Source organism: Hippocampus guttulatus, chromosome 17 (genome assembly GCF_054856545.1).
Source record: "Hippocampus guttulatus isolate MCC_2025c chromosome 17, RoL_Hgut_1.0, whole genome shotgun sequence".
Taxonomy (NCBI): Eukaryota; Metazoa; Chordata; class Actinopteri; order Syngnathiformes; family Syngnathidae; genus Hippocampus; species Hippocampus guttulatus.
The window spans coordinates 6552684-6569764 of NC_141277.1; the positions used below are offsets into that span (position 1 = coordinate 6552684).

Consider the following 17081-nt stretch of genomic DNA (forward strand, 5'->3'; position numbering starts at 1 on the left):
AAGAAAAGAGCTCCTCCCAAAATTAAAAGCTGCACGTGACAGAGGGGAAACTGCCTACTTAAGACATGACAAACTTATCGTCCACCCCCGCACCAGTACTCCAACACAACAGGCTCGAGTTCAACACCATCAAGCAGCATACTGAGAATTATTCACCACCCGAAGATAAAAACTCTGACCCTACTGAAGCAGGAAATTCACATACCAAAAACATGGACTTCGAACCCTTTGATGACCCTTCCAACCCTTTGATGACTTCCAACCCTACTGACCACAAGACATTTGACCCTGAGAACAACTTGGACCCGGACAATAACTTTTTCAAGACCGACCGACCGCGAGGGAGCCAGCGACGACCGACCGTGAGGGGGCCAGTGATGACCGCGAGGAAGCCAGCGACGACTGCAGGGAAGCCAGCGACCGCGAGGAAGCCGGGAGACAACCAGCCAGCGACCACCGCGAGGGAGCCAGAGACGACCGAGAGGAAACCAGCGACGACAGCAGGGGAGCCAGTGACCGCGAGGGAGCCGGGAGACAGCGAGCCTGAGGGAGCCGGGAGACAACCAGCCAGCGCGCGTGAGAGAGCCAGGAGGCAGCCAGCCAGCGAGCGTGAGGGAGTCGGCGACGACCGCAAGGGAGCCAGCGACCACGAGGGACCCAGGAGACGTCCAGCCAGCAACCGCGAGGGAGCCAGTGATGACGGCGAGAGAGCGAGCGACGACAGCGAGAGAACCAACGACGACCGCGAGGGAGCCAGCGACGACCGCGTGGGAGCGGGAAATTCACATCCCAAAAACATGGACTTCCAACCCTTTGAAGATATTGACTATAAGCCATTCGATCCCGAGAACAATTTGGACCCAGACAACAACTTCTTCCAGAACAAACAAAGGGTAACAAACTCTGACTATTACCTGGATGAACAATTCAACACTAATATAAAATTGGAAAATGCACTTTCAGTAATACACTTAAACAGTAGAAGTCTCTATAAAAACTTCACAAAAATCAAAGAATACCTGACTAAATTCAATAAATTCAAAATAATTGCCATATCAGAAACTTGGCTTGATGAAGATAAAACAACTGAAATGGAAATAGAAGGTTATGAAATGTTTGCAACTAATAGGGAAAACAAAAAAGGAGGGGGGGTTGCAATATATGTAGACAAAGCACTTAAATGCAGTAAAATCGAGAGATTGACAAACACAATAGAAAACCTAATGGAATGTCTAACCATTGAAATACATAATAAAAAGGCATCAAATATCATCATAAGTTGCATCTATAGGACACCAGGATCATGTATTGACACATTCAATAAAAAACTAACAGATATGCTCAGTTACAACAACGATAAGAAAACACGAATAATATGTGGTGACTTTAACATTGACTTATTAAACCCAAATGGACACAAAAAAACAACCGACTTCATAAATACTATGTACAGCAACAGCTTTTTCCCAGTAATCCTGAAACCTAGCAGAATAACAGTTGACACGGCCACATTAATAGATAACATATTTATAAATAAGATTGACCATAAAATGGAAAGTGGACTTCTCATTAATGACATAAGTGACCACCTACCTGTTTTTGCAGTTTTTCATAATTATTTTGATAGAAAAGCTAAGTCAACAACTCGCATAACAGAAATAAGACTAAGAACCCAACGCTCCACCGACGCCTTTAAGCAAGACCTAGAAAAACAAAACTGGACCGAGGTCTATTCAAACGAAGACCCAAATACAGCGTTTGAAGTATTTCAGTTTACCATAATCTCCTTATATGATAAACATTTTCCATTAACTAAAGTCTCCAAAAAGTATAAAGACCCAAGTAAGCCATGGATAACGAAAGGCATAGAAAACGCATGTAAAAAGAAAAACAATTTATATAAATTGTTTTTAAAATTGAGAACTGAAGAAGCAGAAAAAAAATATAAGACCTATAAAAATAAACTAGTAAATATTATAAGAACCAGTAAAAGAGATCATTATCATGCACTATTAGAGCAGAATAAAAGTAACACACAAGAAATATGGAAGATACTTAACCAAGTAATCAGAAATAGTCCTAAAAAAATGGATTATCCAGAGTATTTTATCAAAGGCAAAAATACTATTTTGGAAAAAACTGCAGAAATAGCAACTGAATTTAATGAGTATTTTGTCAACATCGGCAGTAACCTAGCAAAACAAATTCCTGATCCAACAAACTTGTTTGAAATAGATAGATATGTAGAAAAAAACTCCTCCACGATGTTCCTTACTGCTGTAAAACAAGAAGAAGTATCAAATATTATAAAAACTTTTAAAAATAAAAAGTCAACTGATTGCTTTAATATTGACATGACAATAATAAAGCAGATTATAGAATATGTAGTGCGACCTTTCACGCACATATGCAACCTGTCATTCAAAGCTGGTATCTTTCCATCAAAAATGAAAATTGCTAAAGTTATTCCAATCTATAAAAGTGGAGAAAGACATCGGTTTACAAATTATAGACCAATATCACTACTACCACAATTTTCAAAAATATTAGAAAAACTATTTTCTCGCAGACTTGATAGCTTTATACAAAAGCATGCGCTGTTAAGTGAGAATCAATATGGCTTCAGGGAAAAGCGGACCACCTCAATGGCAGTTATGGAGTTTGTGGAAGCAATAGCCACTAATATAGACAACAAAGAATTTACTGTTGGGGTTTTCCTAGATCTAAAAAAAGCTTTTGACACAATAGATCACAGTATATTATTGAAAAAACTAGAAAGATATGGCATTAGAGGTGTAGCTTATAAATGGATAAAAAGTTATTTAGAAAACAGATATCAGTACGTGCAACTCAACAATAAAAAAACGAATCAACTAAAAATCACTCACGGAGTTCCTCAGGGGTCAGTGCTTGGTCCAAAACTATTCATCTTATATATAAATGATATCTGCAAGGTCTCAAAACAATTTAAATGTGTCCTATTTGCTGATGATACAACTTTCTACTGTTCTGGAATAAATCTGAAACAGCTCCTGACAACCGTAGAAAACGAATTAAACAAATTAAAAAACTGGTTCGACAGAAATAAATTGTCACTTAACCTGAAAAAATCGAAGTTAATTGTTTTTGGCACAAGACCAATCAAACACCAAGCTAAAATTATGGTAAACTCAATTGAGATAGAAAGAGCGTATGAAACCAAGTTTCTCGGATTAGTAATAGACTCAAAACTATGTTGGAAGCCACATATCGATAACGTAAAAAGAAAAATAGCCAAAACCGTAGGGATCCTCTACAAAACCAAGGAAGTGCTAAATAAGAGATCTTTGTACACATTGTACACTTCATTATTATTACCATATATGACCTACTGTGTGGAAATATGGGGAAATGCCTGCAAAACAAACACACTCCCTATTCTCAACCTACAAAAAAAAGCAATTCGAATTATTAATAGATCAAAATATACGGAACCCACAAATCCACTATTTATCAAATTAAATACGATGAAATTTTATGACCTGGTTGACTTTAAAATCGCCCAATTAATGTACAAAGCACACAATAACCTGCTCTGCCAAAACATTCAGAAGTTTTTCGAAATTCGAGAAAGCAGCTATGATTTAAGAGGTACCAACTTATTCAAAAAACTCAAAACAAGAACAAACATCAAGCAAAGAAGTGTATCTATCAAAGGTGTTAATCTGTGGAATAATCTCGAAACGGACCTGAAAATGAGTAAATCGCTTGCTGAGTTAAAAAACAAATTCAAAAAAATAGTACAAACAACCTACATCAATCAGAGTTAAAATGATAAATTCAAAACATTAAATATAATGATAAATCAGAACTAAGTTGATAAATAGAGAAAGGTATATAAATATCCATTATGAATTTAAGAGAAAATTGACACAAGAGTGTCAGGGTGTGGAAGTATATAATCCCGATACAAACCAAAAGTTGTAAAAATATCACGGTTAAGATTACCTTAATGGAGACTTCTTTCTTCTTACTTTTCTGATTGATATAAAAATGATTTATTAGATACAATCACATAACGGGGTAGGACTAGATAAGTTTTTTACTTCTTCCTACTCCCTTGAACATAATAACTGTGTTGAATGAAGATTGATTTCTTTCTTTTTACTTTTTTTATCTACCTTATTTTCTGTCAAATTATTACTGTATATATGTTTTATGTTCAATAAACAAACAAACAAACAAATATAGGCGGCCCGGTAGTCCAGTGGTTAGCACGTCGGCTTCACAGTGCAGAGGTACCGGATTCGATTCCAGCTCCGGCCTCCCTGTGTGGAGTTTGCATGTTCTCCCCGGGCCTGCGTGGGTTTTCTCCGGGTGCTCCGGTTTCCTCCCACATTCCAAAAACATGCATGTCAGGCTGATTGGATGCTCTAAATTGTCCCTAGGTGTGAGTGTGGGCGTGGATGGTTGTTTGTCTCTGTGTGCCCTGCGATTGGCTGGCAACTGATTCAGGGTGTCCCCCGCCTACTGCCCGGAGATGGCTGGGATAGGCTCCAGCACCCCCCGCGACCCTAGTGAGGATCAAGCGGTTCGGAAAATGTATGGATGGATATATGTATATATATCCAGAAATGGGAACTAGTTATTTGTTGAAATGTTTTCAACAAATAACATAGACTTGGTGTTACACACTTGCTCCGTTTTGCCTCATTTCAGTATTTGATAATGAGTGTGTAATATAAAAAATGTTTTTATGGGTAAATTATTCGTTTAAAACAAAAGCAACAATTTGAACAACGGACCCTTTTCGGCGTGACACAGAAACAAGCACGGATGTAATTTGAGAGCGCGCTGGCCTCTCTTCCGGTCTCTTATCCCTCGGCCGCTGTACGACAATGGTAAGCTGGCAATGCTGTACAGCTAAAATCTTGAAACATCTTGGAAGCGTGCAGCTCATCGCTTACCGATTACGACTGTTTAGTTGTCGGCTAAGCTTAGCTGCTTTTTGAGTGATGTATTTGTTGTAAATAAAGTGGATATTTGACAACTTCAAGGTTTTAGTTATGGAAGTAGCTAGCCGGCTCCTTAGCATTGACGTTCGGGCCACACTATGGTCTTCAAATTGAATCAAGTCCTATTCTGGACTTTTCCGTTGTATGCTGGGAAATGTGTATTTTAGTATGCCGCAGTTGTGTTCGTGAATTTTATTCGTTGTAAAGTCTTTGATGCCTGAGTTTTACGCGTCGTCTTGCCACATCATGAGCGTCTCATTGAGCTGACGCTTATGAGTAAATATGATGCATGTCATTGTAGCGGTGATGCACGGAGCGTTTCAATTGCATATAGTCTTGTCTATGATGTTCTAAAATGTCTGAACCAATGAATACTATATGATTCAATCATGCCTTCAACTGAGACAAGACCTCCAGAGCTGTACTGGTACTGAGGCGCTTGGGATTTGGTGCCAATTCATTTTTAATTGTCATCCTCTAGACGAAGGGAACATCCTCTTTCGGTAAGCGCAGGAACAAGACGCACACCCTGTGCCGTCGTTGTGGCTCCAAAGCCTACCACCTGCAGAAGTCCTCCTGTGGGAAGTGTGGCTACCCCGAGAAGCGCAAGAGAAAGTGTAAGTTGACATTTTTTCTTGTGTGGAGAGCTATGAGGTGGCTTGTGAAAATGAATGACAGACTAGACACTTTTTAACCGTTTATTAAAAAATGATTTGTTTGTTTTCTAGACAACTGGAGCGCAAAGGCCAAGAGGAGGAACACCACTGGCACTGGTCGTCTGAGGCACCTCAAGGTTGTGTACCGTCGGTTCAGGTAAGATTAACTCACATGGGACATTGATAGTTAAGCAATACTCGATCAGTGTTCGGCCTCACTAGTCTAAACACGCTATTCTGATTAATGCTGCATTTATGGAATATGAATCAAGTGGCAAGATCCACTTCTTTTTGTCTTTTGATTTCGAATGAAAATAACATTGATGTTACTAAGGTACCGACCAATCACGGCTCACTTGTTGTCTGTTTGGTCAGGTAACATTGGCACGCTGAGCCGTGATTGGTTGTTACCTGAGCAACTGTGGTGTCATTTTCAGGGTTGTCAGCCCCCTTGAGACGAATAAGTAATACTTTTACCACGGCAATTTTGTGGCATCTGTAAAACTGACATTACAGTGGTTTGGAGTGACGGCTCAACTGAGTACAATACGGAAATTCAAATTTGTAATTGGGGAAAGCTAAGTCACGTTAAAAATGCACTGCATTCGCTGCCGTTCAGTAAAAGTCAGCCTCCATTTTTTTGGAAATTGGTCAAATCGAAATGTGACGACCTTTTACCACAATGATGTTTATCAGCAATGCTTGCCAATGATGGTGAACAATAAATGTCTGAACATATGAAATCAGAGTGATTCCTTTTCAAGTCTCTGAGGCAAGTTAAGTATCACGAGAGGTGCCTAGTATGGGCATTTTTCTCAAATTAAAGTAAATATCACATTGAAGCGCCTTTTGGAAACTCTTTTTCACATATTCTGGAAGCTATCTGAATCGTGTGCCATCTTTTTTTTTTTTTTTTGTTTTCTCTTGAAATTTTCCAGGAATGGTTTCCGGGAAGGTACCACCCCCAAGCCCAGGCGTGCTGCGGTGGCGGCCTCCAGCTCCTCCTAAAAGACACATTTTTGTTTAAATAAATGTGACCAACACACAAAGCTCATTCTTGTCTTGTTCCAGATGAAATTGAACTTTTTTTTTTCTTGAAAGATTATACTTCTATATCAAGACACCACCTGTTCCCTCTCTTTTTAAATATGAGCAAAATAAATGATTAGAGGAAACTAATTTGTGTGAGGCTTTCAGCAGCATCAAAGTCAACTGAAAATAACATTGCAAATCAAATGTGCGTCTGTCCAAGTTCACTTGCTTCTGGACACCCCTAACAACAAAAACTCTTAAATATTTATACAAAATCCAAACAATCCTCAGCTTTCTCCCATGATGGCATGAGGCAGAACTGGATTTTTTTTTCTGTTGCAACTGGAAAACTTGAGGGTGGTCTTCCCGCATCAGCATTTATTCAGTCCACTTTTGAGGACTTGGGAAAAGTTAAGCCTAAAGAACTTTAATGATAGCGCAGTATTCTTTGCACATTTTAAGCTTTTTTTTTTTGAGGCTCTGACGCCAGCCTGTGAGGCCCTTGCCTAACTGCTGTAATGTTTAACAGTTGGCCTGCAATGCTTAAAATTCAGTCAACTTTCACTCCCACCATCTCCCTTTTTTCCATAAAATTCCTTTTTTTTAAAAAAAAATCCTCGTTATGCTTTATCTCTTTGGGTTTCTACTAGTTGAATCAGTATTTGAAATGGATATAACACGGTATTTTCCTCCTCAGCAAAATCAGACCTCCTTGCCTTACTTTGGTCAAGGGGGACCCGATTCACAGATCTTTTTGTTCATCTGAATCATCAAGTTTTTTGAGAATCTTGATGTAATTTCTTTACTTGTAAAAAAAAATCTGGTCACGGTTTCTGCCACAATTTGGAATCTTGCCATTTGAGGCCCATTACTTTTGAATGTTTGAATGTCCTGGGCAGCTCATGTAAATAGAATTCCAGTAGACTTGAGCTCTTCAGAGTGATATTTCGTGTTTGGTATTTTGCTTTAGAAAAAAAGAAACGAAACTGAGGAAATGCCAGAAATGTTCACATGCTGTTTACTGTTGCCTTGGGAGAATATTAAGCAACAAAATCCACACGTTTTTATCCATCTCAGGAATATGTTGCCACTTTCTGTCGATTAAAAATGACATCACAGTACCTAAGGGTAACAACCAATCACAGCTTATCTGTTTTTGGGTTTCAGCCATGATTGGTCTACTCGTTACCTATACCGTGATGTCATTATCTGTCAACAGCTCGTGGCTCAGGTGTTCGCTCATGTCATGCCACGTGATTGTTGGCAGGGGGCGATGTCGTGCACACCAAGGAGGTGAGTTCAGTTAGCCAAGCAGCGCCGGGAGCGCCCCCCGCTCGTCTCCTTACTTTCTCTGCCCGCAGGTGAAAGCTCTCCTCGGCGGGTTATTCCCGCGCACACCGCAGCTAAACCAGCCCACTCACGAGCTCTCGCTCCACCGGCTCGACTCCTCAGCGACGGATTTGAAGCTATCGTATTTCCCCGTTCTTTGAATGACATCGCGCTGAGCTGCTGTGATGAGTTGTAAGTTCGAAAAGAAGTTACAAACGTGATATCCTTACACGTAAACCCACCGGTTTCTCCCTCTCGTCTTCCTGCCCGGTGTGTAGCCTCTATCCTGGGATACTTCTGCATTCTTCTATTGCTGCGGGAACCTGCGTGCAGTGGGGATGAGGTGATGTCCGACACAGGTAGGCAAATGTTTACTCGGTCAATATGCGCACTTTTTGGCCATTTGCGTCGACATCTTTGACATAATGGGCCGATTGTGGAAACTAAACATTACCGGTAACTAAAGCACATCCCGCCAAGGCTATTTCACCCCTGGAAGACAAGTGGGAGGGAAAAAAAATCTATATTAAACAAATGGGCAAAAAATGTCATGCAGAGTGACTTTTAGGAAACTATGCGTTAGTGTGATTTACTGTGTGTGTAAGTACTCAAATGTTAACAACGGAGTTAATTACAATTCACTGAATTATTTCTAAAGTCTTATTGAGGAGTGCTGGATTTATCACATCATCAATGACATCTGCTTTCTGTCCACATGAACCCCCCTCTGGGAAGGATGAGTTGCTGTAGAAACATGTTGTTCTTGTCACCAAACACTTTACATGCGCGACTTTATGGTCAGACATGCGGTTTGACCAGTGTAGTGACCGGCCAACCTCTTATGCCAGCACACACACAATAGGATTGGGTGTTATCAGCTCTTAAAGACATACGAACAAACAGTTTAAACTATAGTCTCATTCCCTTCCAAGGTTATCTTCTTCACAAGATTAAAACAGCGGTACATTTTGTGCTCCGTCCCGCATCATGTCATCTGCCATTCACATTTGGCTCTGAGCTATTTTCCCGCCGGTTCTGACAAGCAATCTGTAAAATGACTCTGGTCGCATTTAAACGGCGTGGGCCGAGTTCACATAGCAGGCAGATGAGGTCTGCTGAGTGTCTTTGGCACGGATGGGGGCCGAGAGGGGCATGCTGAAGCTCGTCTGGAGAGAGTGCTCTTGGCGCTTTTTTTCCCATTGAGTCTACACTGTACAAGCAGTGTGTCACATTTGAAAGCAATTAGGAATAATTTAGCAGCATTGGTCTGTTTATTCCACCTGTTGGGTCGTGTCTATGACACACACACTCTTGTACATGGAATTCCTCTGCTTGTGAGCTCCAGTAACATGGAGCCCTTAGCCTATTTTTTTCTCCCCTACAGGGATCTGACTCAAGAGTTTATACAGTATATCTGTCAAGATAAACACACTACACATGGTCTATTTTATTTCTGGCTCTGAGCATCAGGTCTTTCCCAGGTTTGTTTTACGTCATGTGATCTAATTATTGGAGAGATTAAGTCATTTCATTGGCATCAAAAATCCACAGTTTGTAACTGCTCTCAGTGTGCCATATTTACAGTTGTCAAACGGCGGTGCATCGCGGTGACAGCGGCAGTCACATCTTATAGCTCCACCAAGAATGAGACACTTTCCCAAAGGAAGTGGATTCAATATGATACTACGTCATGTATTTGGCAAGTGGTTTCCACAACCAAGATCCATCCAGTACTGGCTGTTTAATGACTTTTACAGCCTTTAAGTCTTTTTTTTTTTTTAATAAACCAGATGTAGAGAATCACATCTGTGTCTATCTAAATATTTTTTTTAATAAAAGAATCTTGGGTTTGAATAGGTGACACTGACACTTGTTGACACTTGTCTCCGCAGTGAACCCGTGCTGCTACTTGCCGTGTCAGAACCGGGGCGTGTGCGTAAGATACGCAGACAACCGCTACGAGTGCGACTGCACCCGCACCGGCTACCATGGGGAGAACTGCACCATCCGTGAGTCCATTCACCCCCCCGCACCTCCGCGCCTTGCATCTGTGACGTCCCTTCATATCCTCTTTGGGGAAAGAGAGGAATTTGAACTATCCCAGATGGAGAGTATGAAGGGGGGGGGGGGGGTTACCGCTTTAAAATGAGAACGTAAGAGCGGGTATTACACGTGACAGTGTTCTCGAGACGCAACCTTCCTGAAGCCAAGGCACATAGTGTTTTGCATTAAATTCAGGTTTGATCCATAAATCACAAGAGAATATGACAAATCAGGTGTCCTGAATAGTATCTATTTTTAAAAAAAAAAAGTGAAAGTACATTGTGTACAAATATTACATTGACATCAAAATATAAACCTCTTTTGTGTCGCATATTATTTTTTAAAACAGAGAGATGGCCCAGGTCATATGTGGGTAAGTTTTAAGTAATAGGTATATTCACCTAAAGGAAATAGATGAACCAATGTTATAACATAAATGAATGAATAATCAATTATAAAAACATTTTGATGAATGAATCAATTAAAGGGAAAGGGGCAAAAAATTGCTGCAAAAATATTCCAGGATTCTGGGAAATGGCAATTCTGGGTGCTGGCCAGATGTAGCGTGCGAGTCATTCTTTGCCAAACCACTGTTCTCGACCAAAATGTGTGAAGGCAACTCTGCCGCTCTGCTTCATAAGAACAAGGAAGCCCTCACATTACCCCTCTGTTGTGTAACGCATACCGACACTTGGGCCAAATTTGAGCTCTTAATGCGGGAGTGCTGCAGTGTTTGGGTTGGCAGGGAGCCAGGATAGGTCCGGTTGAAGTCTGGGTCCGATTGCGTGATCTGATCCAACATCCTTTGGAAGACTTTTAAGATCAAGGAAATCTAGGCTCAGAAAAAAAAAGCCATTTTCTTGAGCTGGATGCTGAGGATGATCAAGAAGCCTACCAAAAAATGTTATGTCGCTCAGTGAAACTGACTTTGGGGGCCGAGTTTAAAAAACATAATGCAAAATACAAATTGAACCAGAAGAGACAAACACAAAAACAGCTTTAATATGATTTTAAAAACATTTTTGCTTTTATCTTATTTCTGGTGGGGCACTGGCCACCCATCCCTTAATGCTGATCGTTCACTCTTGATCACCCTTTGTTGTATTAATACAGCGGAGTTCTGGACTCGGGTGCGTGACCTCCTGAAGCCTGGAGCGGACACGGTGCACTACATTCTCACCCACTTCCGCTGGCTCTGGGACGTCGTCAACAACACCTTCCTGCGGGAAGTTCTGATGCGGCTTGTCCTAACAGGTCTCGAGCCCCCCCCCCCCCCCCCCCCGAACAGGAAACTCTTTAAAATGATTTGAGACATTTCAAACATATTTTTGTATATATGTGTGTGTGATTAGTGAGGTCCAACTTAATTCCCAGCCCTCCAACATATAATTCAAAATACGGTTACCTCAGCTGGGAGTCCTACTACAACCTAAGCTACTACACTCGGATTCTTCCGCCAGTGCCAGAAGACTGCCCGACACCTCTGGGTGTCAAAGGTTAGGAAATCACCTGGTGGAACATTATGGGGGTTGTTGTTTTTGATAAGCCCTCAAAAAGTTGTGACATCTGTTTTCATTAGGGAAAGCTGGGCTGCCTGACCCTGAGCTGCTAGTGGAGAAGCTGCTAAAAAGAAGGACATTCAGGCCTGACCCGCAGGGCTCCAACCTCATGTTCGCCTTCTTTGCACAGCACTTCACCCACCAGTTTTTCAAGACCTACAACCGCATGGGCCTGGGCTTCACAAAGGCCCTTGCGCATGGGGTTAGTTCACGGGGGTGGGGGGTATGTTTAGTGTATTAGTAGATAAGTAGAAGATGGCTCAATGGGAATTGAAAGGGTGGCAAGAAGGGACCTTTGGGGAACGCCCTAATTAACAGATTGTGGAAAATGAAATCAGGCTGCTGGTGTGATGTGGATTTTAGATCATAGAAGAGCATTTTTGTCCTTGTAATATTTTGCCTTTACTCATTGTAAAACTTTTTGGTTTTGATATTCCAACTTTTTTGTAATATTATAACTTTGGTGGGGTAAAAATCCATGATCGCTCTCGTAATATTAGGTCGATTAAAAATATTTTTGTCAAATTTGGTCATAACATTTTTCATACTCCAACTTGGGTCTTTGTTTTGTACAACAGCTAGAATTATTCTTGAATAATACATTTTCATTATTTGACACTTTTCATTTATAAAAGTGATTAAAAAAATTGTCAACTTAGCATAATATCTGTTGTGCAGGTAGATGCGGGACATGTTTACGGAGATAACCTGGAGCGGCAACTGAAGCTCCGGCTTTTAAAAGATGGAAAACTTAAATATCAGGTGGAGTACAGCTTTACTGTTTGCTTTAGCTGCTACCTGCTAGTTAGCTTTAAAAAAAAAAAGTAAATATGAAAATGCATGTTAAGTGTTAGGTCCTTGTTGTGCTATTCTTTTCCCCATTAGTTGATTGATGGCGAGATGTACCCTCCCTCTGTAGCCGAAGCTCCCATCAAGATGAGCTACCCACCAGGTGTGGACCCCAAGGACCAGTTAGCTATCGGCCATGAAGTATTTGGACTTCTGCCCGGCTTGGGATTGTATGCCACGCTGTGGTTGAGGGAGCACAACAGAGTCTGCGACGTCCTGAAAGCGGAGCATCCCAGCTGGGATGACGAGCAGCTGTTCCAGACCGCGCGGCTCATCATCATTGGTGAGCCACTTGCACATTTCTTTTTACATTTTATTTTGAACGAAATTAAAATTGAAGGTTTATAGGTCAAGTTTATGTTAACTTTGAATGATGACGACTTTATATGAATTTTGTGATTGGACAGCTGCATTGTGTTATTTGTAATATGTATGTACGTTTAGTGCCCCCCACCCCCACCTCCCTTTATAGGGTTTTCATCACATTTCTTGCCCTCCCCAGGTGAGACCATCCGAATAGTGATCGAAGAATATGTTCAGCACCTCAGCGGCTACCTGCTGCAGTTAAAGTTCGACCCCACCCTGCTCTTTCACGCCCAGTTCCAGTACGGGAACCGCATCGCCCTGGAGTTCAGCCAGCTCTACCACTGGCACCCCTTGATGCCCGATAGCTTCCATATCAACGGGGACGAGCTCGTCTACACGCAGTTCCTCTTCAACACGTCCGTGCTCACGCACTACGGCGTGGACAAGCTGGTGGACGCCTTCTCCCGCCAAGTGGCCGGCCAGGTAACGATCCTTCAGACTACAGGGTAATTCGATCTGAAGAAATAGCCAAATACCAGAGTGAAGCTTTTTTGGCAATGGCGCTGAGGCTTTGTTTCTTCACCTTTTGAAGTCGGGAATGACTTGGCTCTTTGTTTCATGAGCTTCACTGTGTTTGTTTGCATCACTGCGATTGGCAGGGCACCAGTCAAGGGGTTATCTCACCTCTCGCTCGAATAATTGACCAGTTCTCGGTTTTGGGCTCTTTTTTGTGCTGTCCAATGGACAAAATTAGCGATCTACGGTGGTCCGATATGTGTTTTGTTTTGCTCGCAGATAGGCGGGGGCCACAACGTCAATCCTGTGGTGACGCCTGTAGCCGTGAGGACCATCAAGGAGTCGCGGCAGCTCCGCATGCAGCCCTTCAACGAGTACAGGAAACGCTTTAATCTCAAGCCGTACGCTTCCTTCAGAGAGTTCACAGGTGAGCAAAGCAAAGTGACCCGCCCGCCGAAATGGATGTAATCGACATATTTGACAAGGGAGTGTGACGAGCCTGAAAATACATTGACACCCCACGAGGAAGTGGCCCAACCCTAGTTGATAATTACTGTCAGTGTGTGTCATGATGTGAATTACTGTACAGAGGAATAACAGGAAGGTGTTGGCGCTTGTTATACTGTGTTTAACCTCCAACGATTCCGAAAAAGCTTTGAACTAATTTGGGAGGCGCTTAACTTCATTATTCAATTGTGTTTTGCTACACTGTTTGAACAATATGCTGGCTTTAAAAGCGAGGGTTTGTGTACTGACTGAAGATGTCATTGATTGTATCTTTTGGGGGTGGGGGTAGATAACGAGGAGATAGCGCTCACTCTGGAAGAGCTTTACGGCGACATTGACGCTCTTGAATTTTACCCCGGCATGCTGCTGGAGAGGACTCGTCTGGGCGCTATCTTCGGAGAGAGCATGGTGGAGATGGGTGCGCCATTCTCCCTCAAAGGCCTCCTGGGTAACCCCATCTGCTCCCCCGAGTACTGGAAGCCCAGCACTTTCGGGGGCCGCGTGGGCTTCGACATCGTCAACTCGGCCACGCTCAAGAACCTGGTGTGCCTCAATTCCAGGACGTGCCCTTACGTGGCGTTCCGAGTGCCGCCAGAGGAGCAAAGCGTCAGGACGGATGAGCTGTGACGTGTTTCGAGGGGCTTCCGCAGTCCCCTAAAACACAAGTCAAATAGGCTTGAAACATCCAAGGCGTTCTCCCAAGAGGCAAAGCAGCTTGTTTGGACATCGGATCCACAGTTCACCTCCACGCGGCCGTGTTATTTTTATTTTTTTGCAGCCTCACACTTGGAACTTCAAGTGGGGAAGTCAGCACGGTGTTTGCCTGCAAACATGAGTCTGGCAGTGCTGTGATGAAGAGCTTTCATACAGAGTTCAAAAAAAAATTGGCACGTCTAAAATCCAGAGTAGAACATCCGCAGCACACCAGGTTTATTGGAGACAATACGGTTGCTTGGATTCACACATCACACATTTTTCTTGGAGTTGTGAAAAACTGAAAGCATTTTGGGAGCGTGTCCATGCAGTCCTGATTATTGTGCTTGAATATAAGATTCAGTTGTCACGCGCTGTCTTGAAACTGTAACACTCTAGAGGGATCAATACTTGGTTAAGATACTCCTTGCAGAAACTAGACGTTGGTATAACTCTGAGCCACCTAAGCAAAATCAGTGGTTTGATGTCACACAGGAACTATAGACAATGGAAAGACTGACTCGTGTTTTACGTTTGAAAAAAGATCTGTTTGCAAAGCGTTGGCGCAATTGGACACTTTACCCCAAGAAGATATAAGCACATGAGCTCACATTTTGTGTCGACTTTTTGAACCTAAGTCAGCTACTGGAACTGTACTCCAATTTACAATCATCAGGACCTCCCACAAGTTCCGTTTTGTCTCTTTTGTTTTTATTTTGGATCTTGTTTTACTTGCTTTGAACGTAAGTCACCATTTGTATTCTGATTTGTGACTGTACATGTCCTTTTTTCTGACAAAAACATTACAGATTTGGCAAGATGAGCTGTAGATATGCAGCCGTTAAAAGTGCATTAATTAAAATTGGAGACGAATAAAGTCTTTTGTTTGGTTTCCTTTCATTTCCCTCCACTTTTTGCAGGCGATCCGTCGGTACCTTCACTTCCCGGCCCCCATGCACAACCTGCATTGTTTCTTTTGGCAAGACACGGAAAACTGATAGCGGCCACGAAACTGGAGAACTTAATCACGGGATGTGAAATGTTGATAAAAAAGCAGTATCTCACAGAACAGATCATTTTGATAAAAAACAGGCTGCATTGTTGATGCCTCATTTGAATTCTATTAAATGCGTATGTCTTTTTTTTTTTTTTTTAAACCCTGTCCTCTTTGGCCATTTATATTGTTATAAGAGCAGAACATGCATCGTGGTTCCTCGGTTACGACCATACGACATACATTTAGATGCTATGGACGGCGCGTGATTTCAATGAGCTGTTTTTAATTCATCTGTTGTATATTTATGGCCAGTGATTTTCATACAAATATTTGCTGAAAGCTGATGATAATACCGTATTGTTATGAAAGTTTAACAAGGGCCTGGTGAACGGGTTAGAAGCAAATATGCCTTCCAATTTGGATTCGGCCTCCTATGCAGTGGCGGTTCTGGGGGGGGCAACGGGGGCCAGTGCCCCTGTAGCACCGATTCTGCCCCCCCCCCCCCTGTGGCCCCCCCTCCGAGCGCAGATTACGCAGTCGTGCCGAGTCGCCGACGCGAAAGGTGGAACCAAAGTGCGTGATTTAACATTCTAGTCGGACCCTTTAGTGCGCTGCGCCATTTAAAAATGAGCGGGAAAATGAGAAGCAGTCCGCAGAGAAGGAAATTACCACGACACGAGTGCTATTTGCGTGTGTGTGCGCGCGTGTGTGTGTGTGTGTGTGTGCGCGTGCGTGTTTGTGTGCGTGTGCGCGTGTGTGTGTGTGTGTGTAACTTTTTTAGTCTCCCTTTTTATTTTAATTTTTATTTAACAGGATCAATATATAAGACATTGCCTTTTAAAATTTGGATAATTATATGCATGTAAAACATCTAGCTTCAGTGTATTTGCAATTTTTGTCCCCGGCAGGCTGGTACCATATCATCCCCTGACTTGAATATTCCCAACAGACGTATTGTTACGCTTGCAGACATTTTAGCCCTCCTAATACTGTTTTTTTCTCATCACTGTAATGTTATGACTACAATTTCAAAGTCTGAAGAAATAAAAAGTCAAATAAGATTTTGAATCTGTCTTTTTAGCCCTGGGTTGAATGTGCCCCCCCATCAAAACCCCTGGCCCCAGCCCGGCCCCCTCAGTGAAATTGATCCAGAACCGCCCCTGCTCCTATGTGCAGAGTTTGTCCTACGAGGCTTTCCAAACAGTCATTGTAATGTATTTAATACATATAAAGTGTGGTGGGAGGTCACGAGAGCACACAGGGTCACGTAGTTGTTTCTCTTCTCGCTATCTCAAACAGATCGTTGCCATTCAAGGGAGAGGTGCACATATTTAATTTACAACAAAAACAAAATGTTTTTATTTGGACCTAAAATAAGCTCAGACCATGAAACCAATCATCATCCAACATTTTAAATTAAGAATATTTCATTCCAGGACTAAATTGTTTTTATTGTATTAATTTATAATTATTTTGTACAAAATTTTGAAATGAAAAGAGTAGCCTTTTAAATAAACCAGAAATTGAAATACGTAGTACGCTCTCGCCATAATGCCAGAAATACAGTATCTGAATGTAGTTGCGATTTTTGAAGTGGACG

The 17081-nt window shown here is 42.0% G+C and overlaps 2 protein-coding genes and 2 non-coding genes across 4 annotated transcripts; all 4 read left to right on the forward strand.

Moving 5' to 3' along the window:
* Positions 1-4734: 4734 nt before the first annotated feature.
* rpl37 (ribosomal protein L37) lies at positions 4735-6699 on the forward strand. The gene is made up of 4 exons (XM_086134856.1): positions 4735-4880; positions 5476-5611; positions 5723-5807; positions 6589-6699. The coding sequence occupies exons 1-4, from the start codon at positions 4878-4880 to the stop codon at positions 6656-6658; spliced, it is 294 nt and encodes a 97-aa protein (XP_085990982.1). The 5' UTR covers positions 4735-4877; the 3' UTR covers positions 6659-6699.
* On the forward strand, positions 5328-5405 carry LOC147191777 (small nucleolar RNA SNORD72). The gene has a single exon (XR_015103612.1). It is a non-coding gene; the product is annotated as a small nucleolar RNA SNORD72 (small nucleolar RNA).
* LOC147191778 (small nucleolar RNA SNORD72) lies at positions 6350-6429 on the forward strand. Its single transcript, XR_015103611.1, has one exon. It is a non-coding gene; the product is annotated as a small nucleolar RNA SNORD72 (small nucleolar RNA).
* Positions 6700-6843: 144 nt separating the features above from the next.
* LOC147191779 (prostaglandin G/H synthase 1-like) lies at positions 6844-15361 on the forward strand. The gene is made up of 12 exons (XM_086134825.1): positions 6844-7975; positions 8044-8203; positions 8290-8370; positions 9904-10020; positions 11168-11308; positions 11407-11550; positions 11634-11815; positions 12292-12375; positions 12499-12745; positions 12965-13251; positions 13564-13711; positions 14081-15361. Exons 2-12 carry the CDS (start codon positions 8197-8199, stop codon positions 14416-14418), a joined length of 1776 nt encoding a protein of 591 aa, XP_085990951.1. The 5' UTR covers positions 6844-7975; positions 8044-8196; the 3' UTR covers positions 14419-15361.
* Positions 15362-17081: the final 1720 nt, after the last annotated feature.

What these genes read in the sequence shown, in the direction of transcription:
- rpl37 (XM_086134856.1), top strand. An exon ending in CGAGAAGCGCAAGAGAAAGT is followed by an intron (nt 5,612 to 5,722) that starts GTAAGTTGACAT and finishes TTTGTTTTCTAG; the next exon opens with ACAACTGGAGCGCAAAGGCC. An exon ending in GTTGTGTACCGTCGGTTCAG is followed by an intron (nt 5,808 to 6,588) that starts GTAAGATTAACT and finishes GAAATTTTCCAG; the next exon opens with GAATGGTTTCCGGGAAGGTA.
- LOC147191779 (XM_086134825.1), top strand. An exon ending in GATGCGGCTTGTCCTAACAG is followed by an intron (nt 11,309 to 11,406) that starts GTCTCGAGCCCC and finishes GTGTGTGATTAG; the next exon opens with TGAGGTCCAACTTAATTCCC. An exon ending in CGCGCGGCTCATCATCATTG is followed by an intron (nt 12,746 to 12,964) that starts GTGAGCCACTTG and finishes TGCCCTCCCCAG; the next exon opens with GTGAGACCATCCGAATAGTG.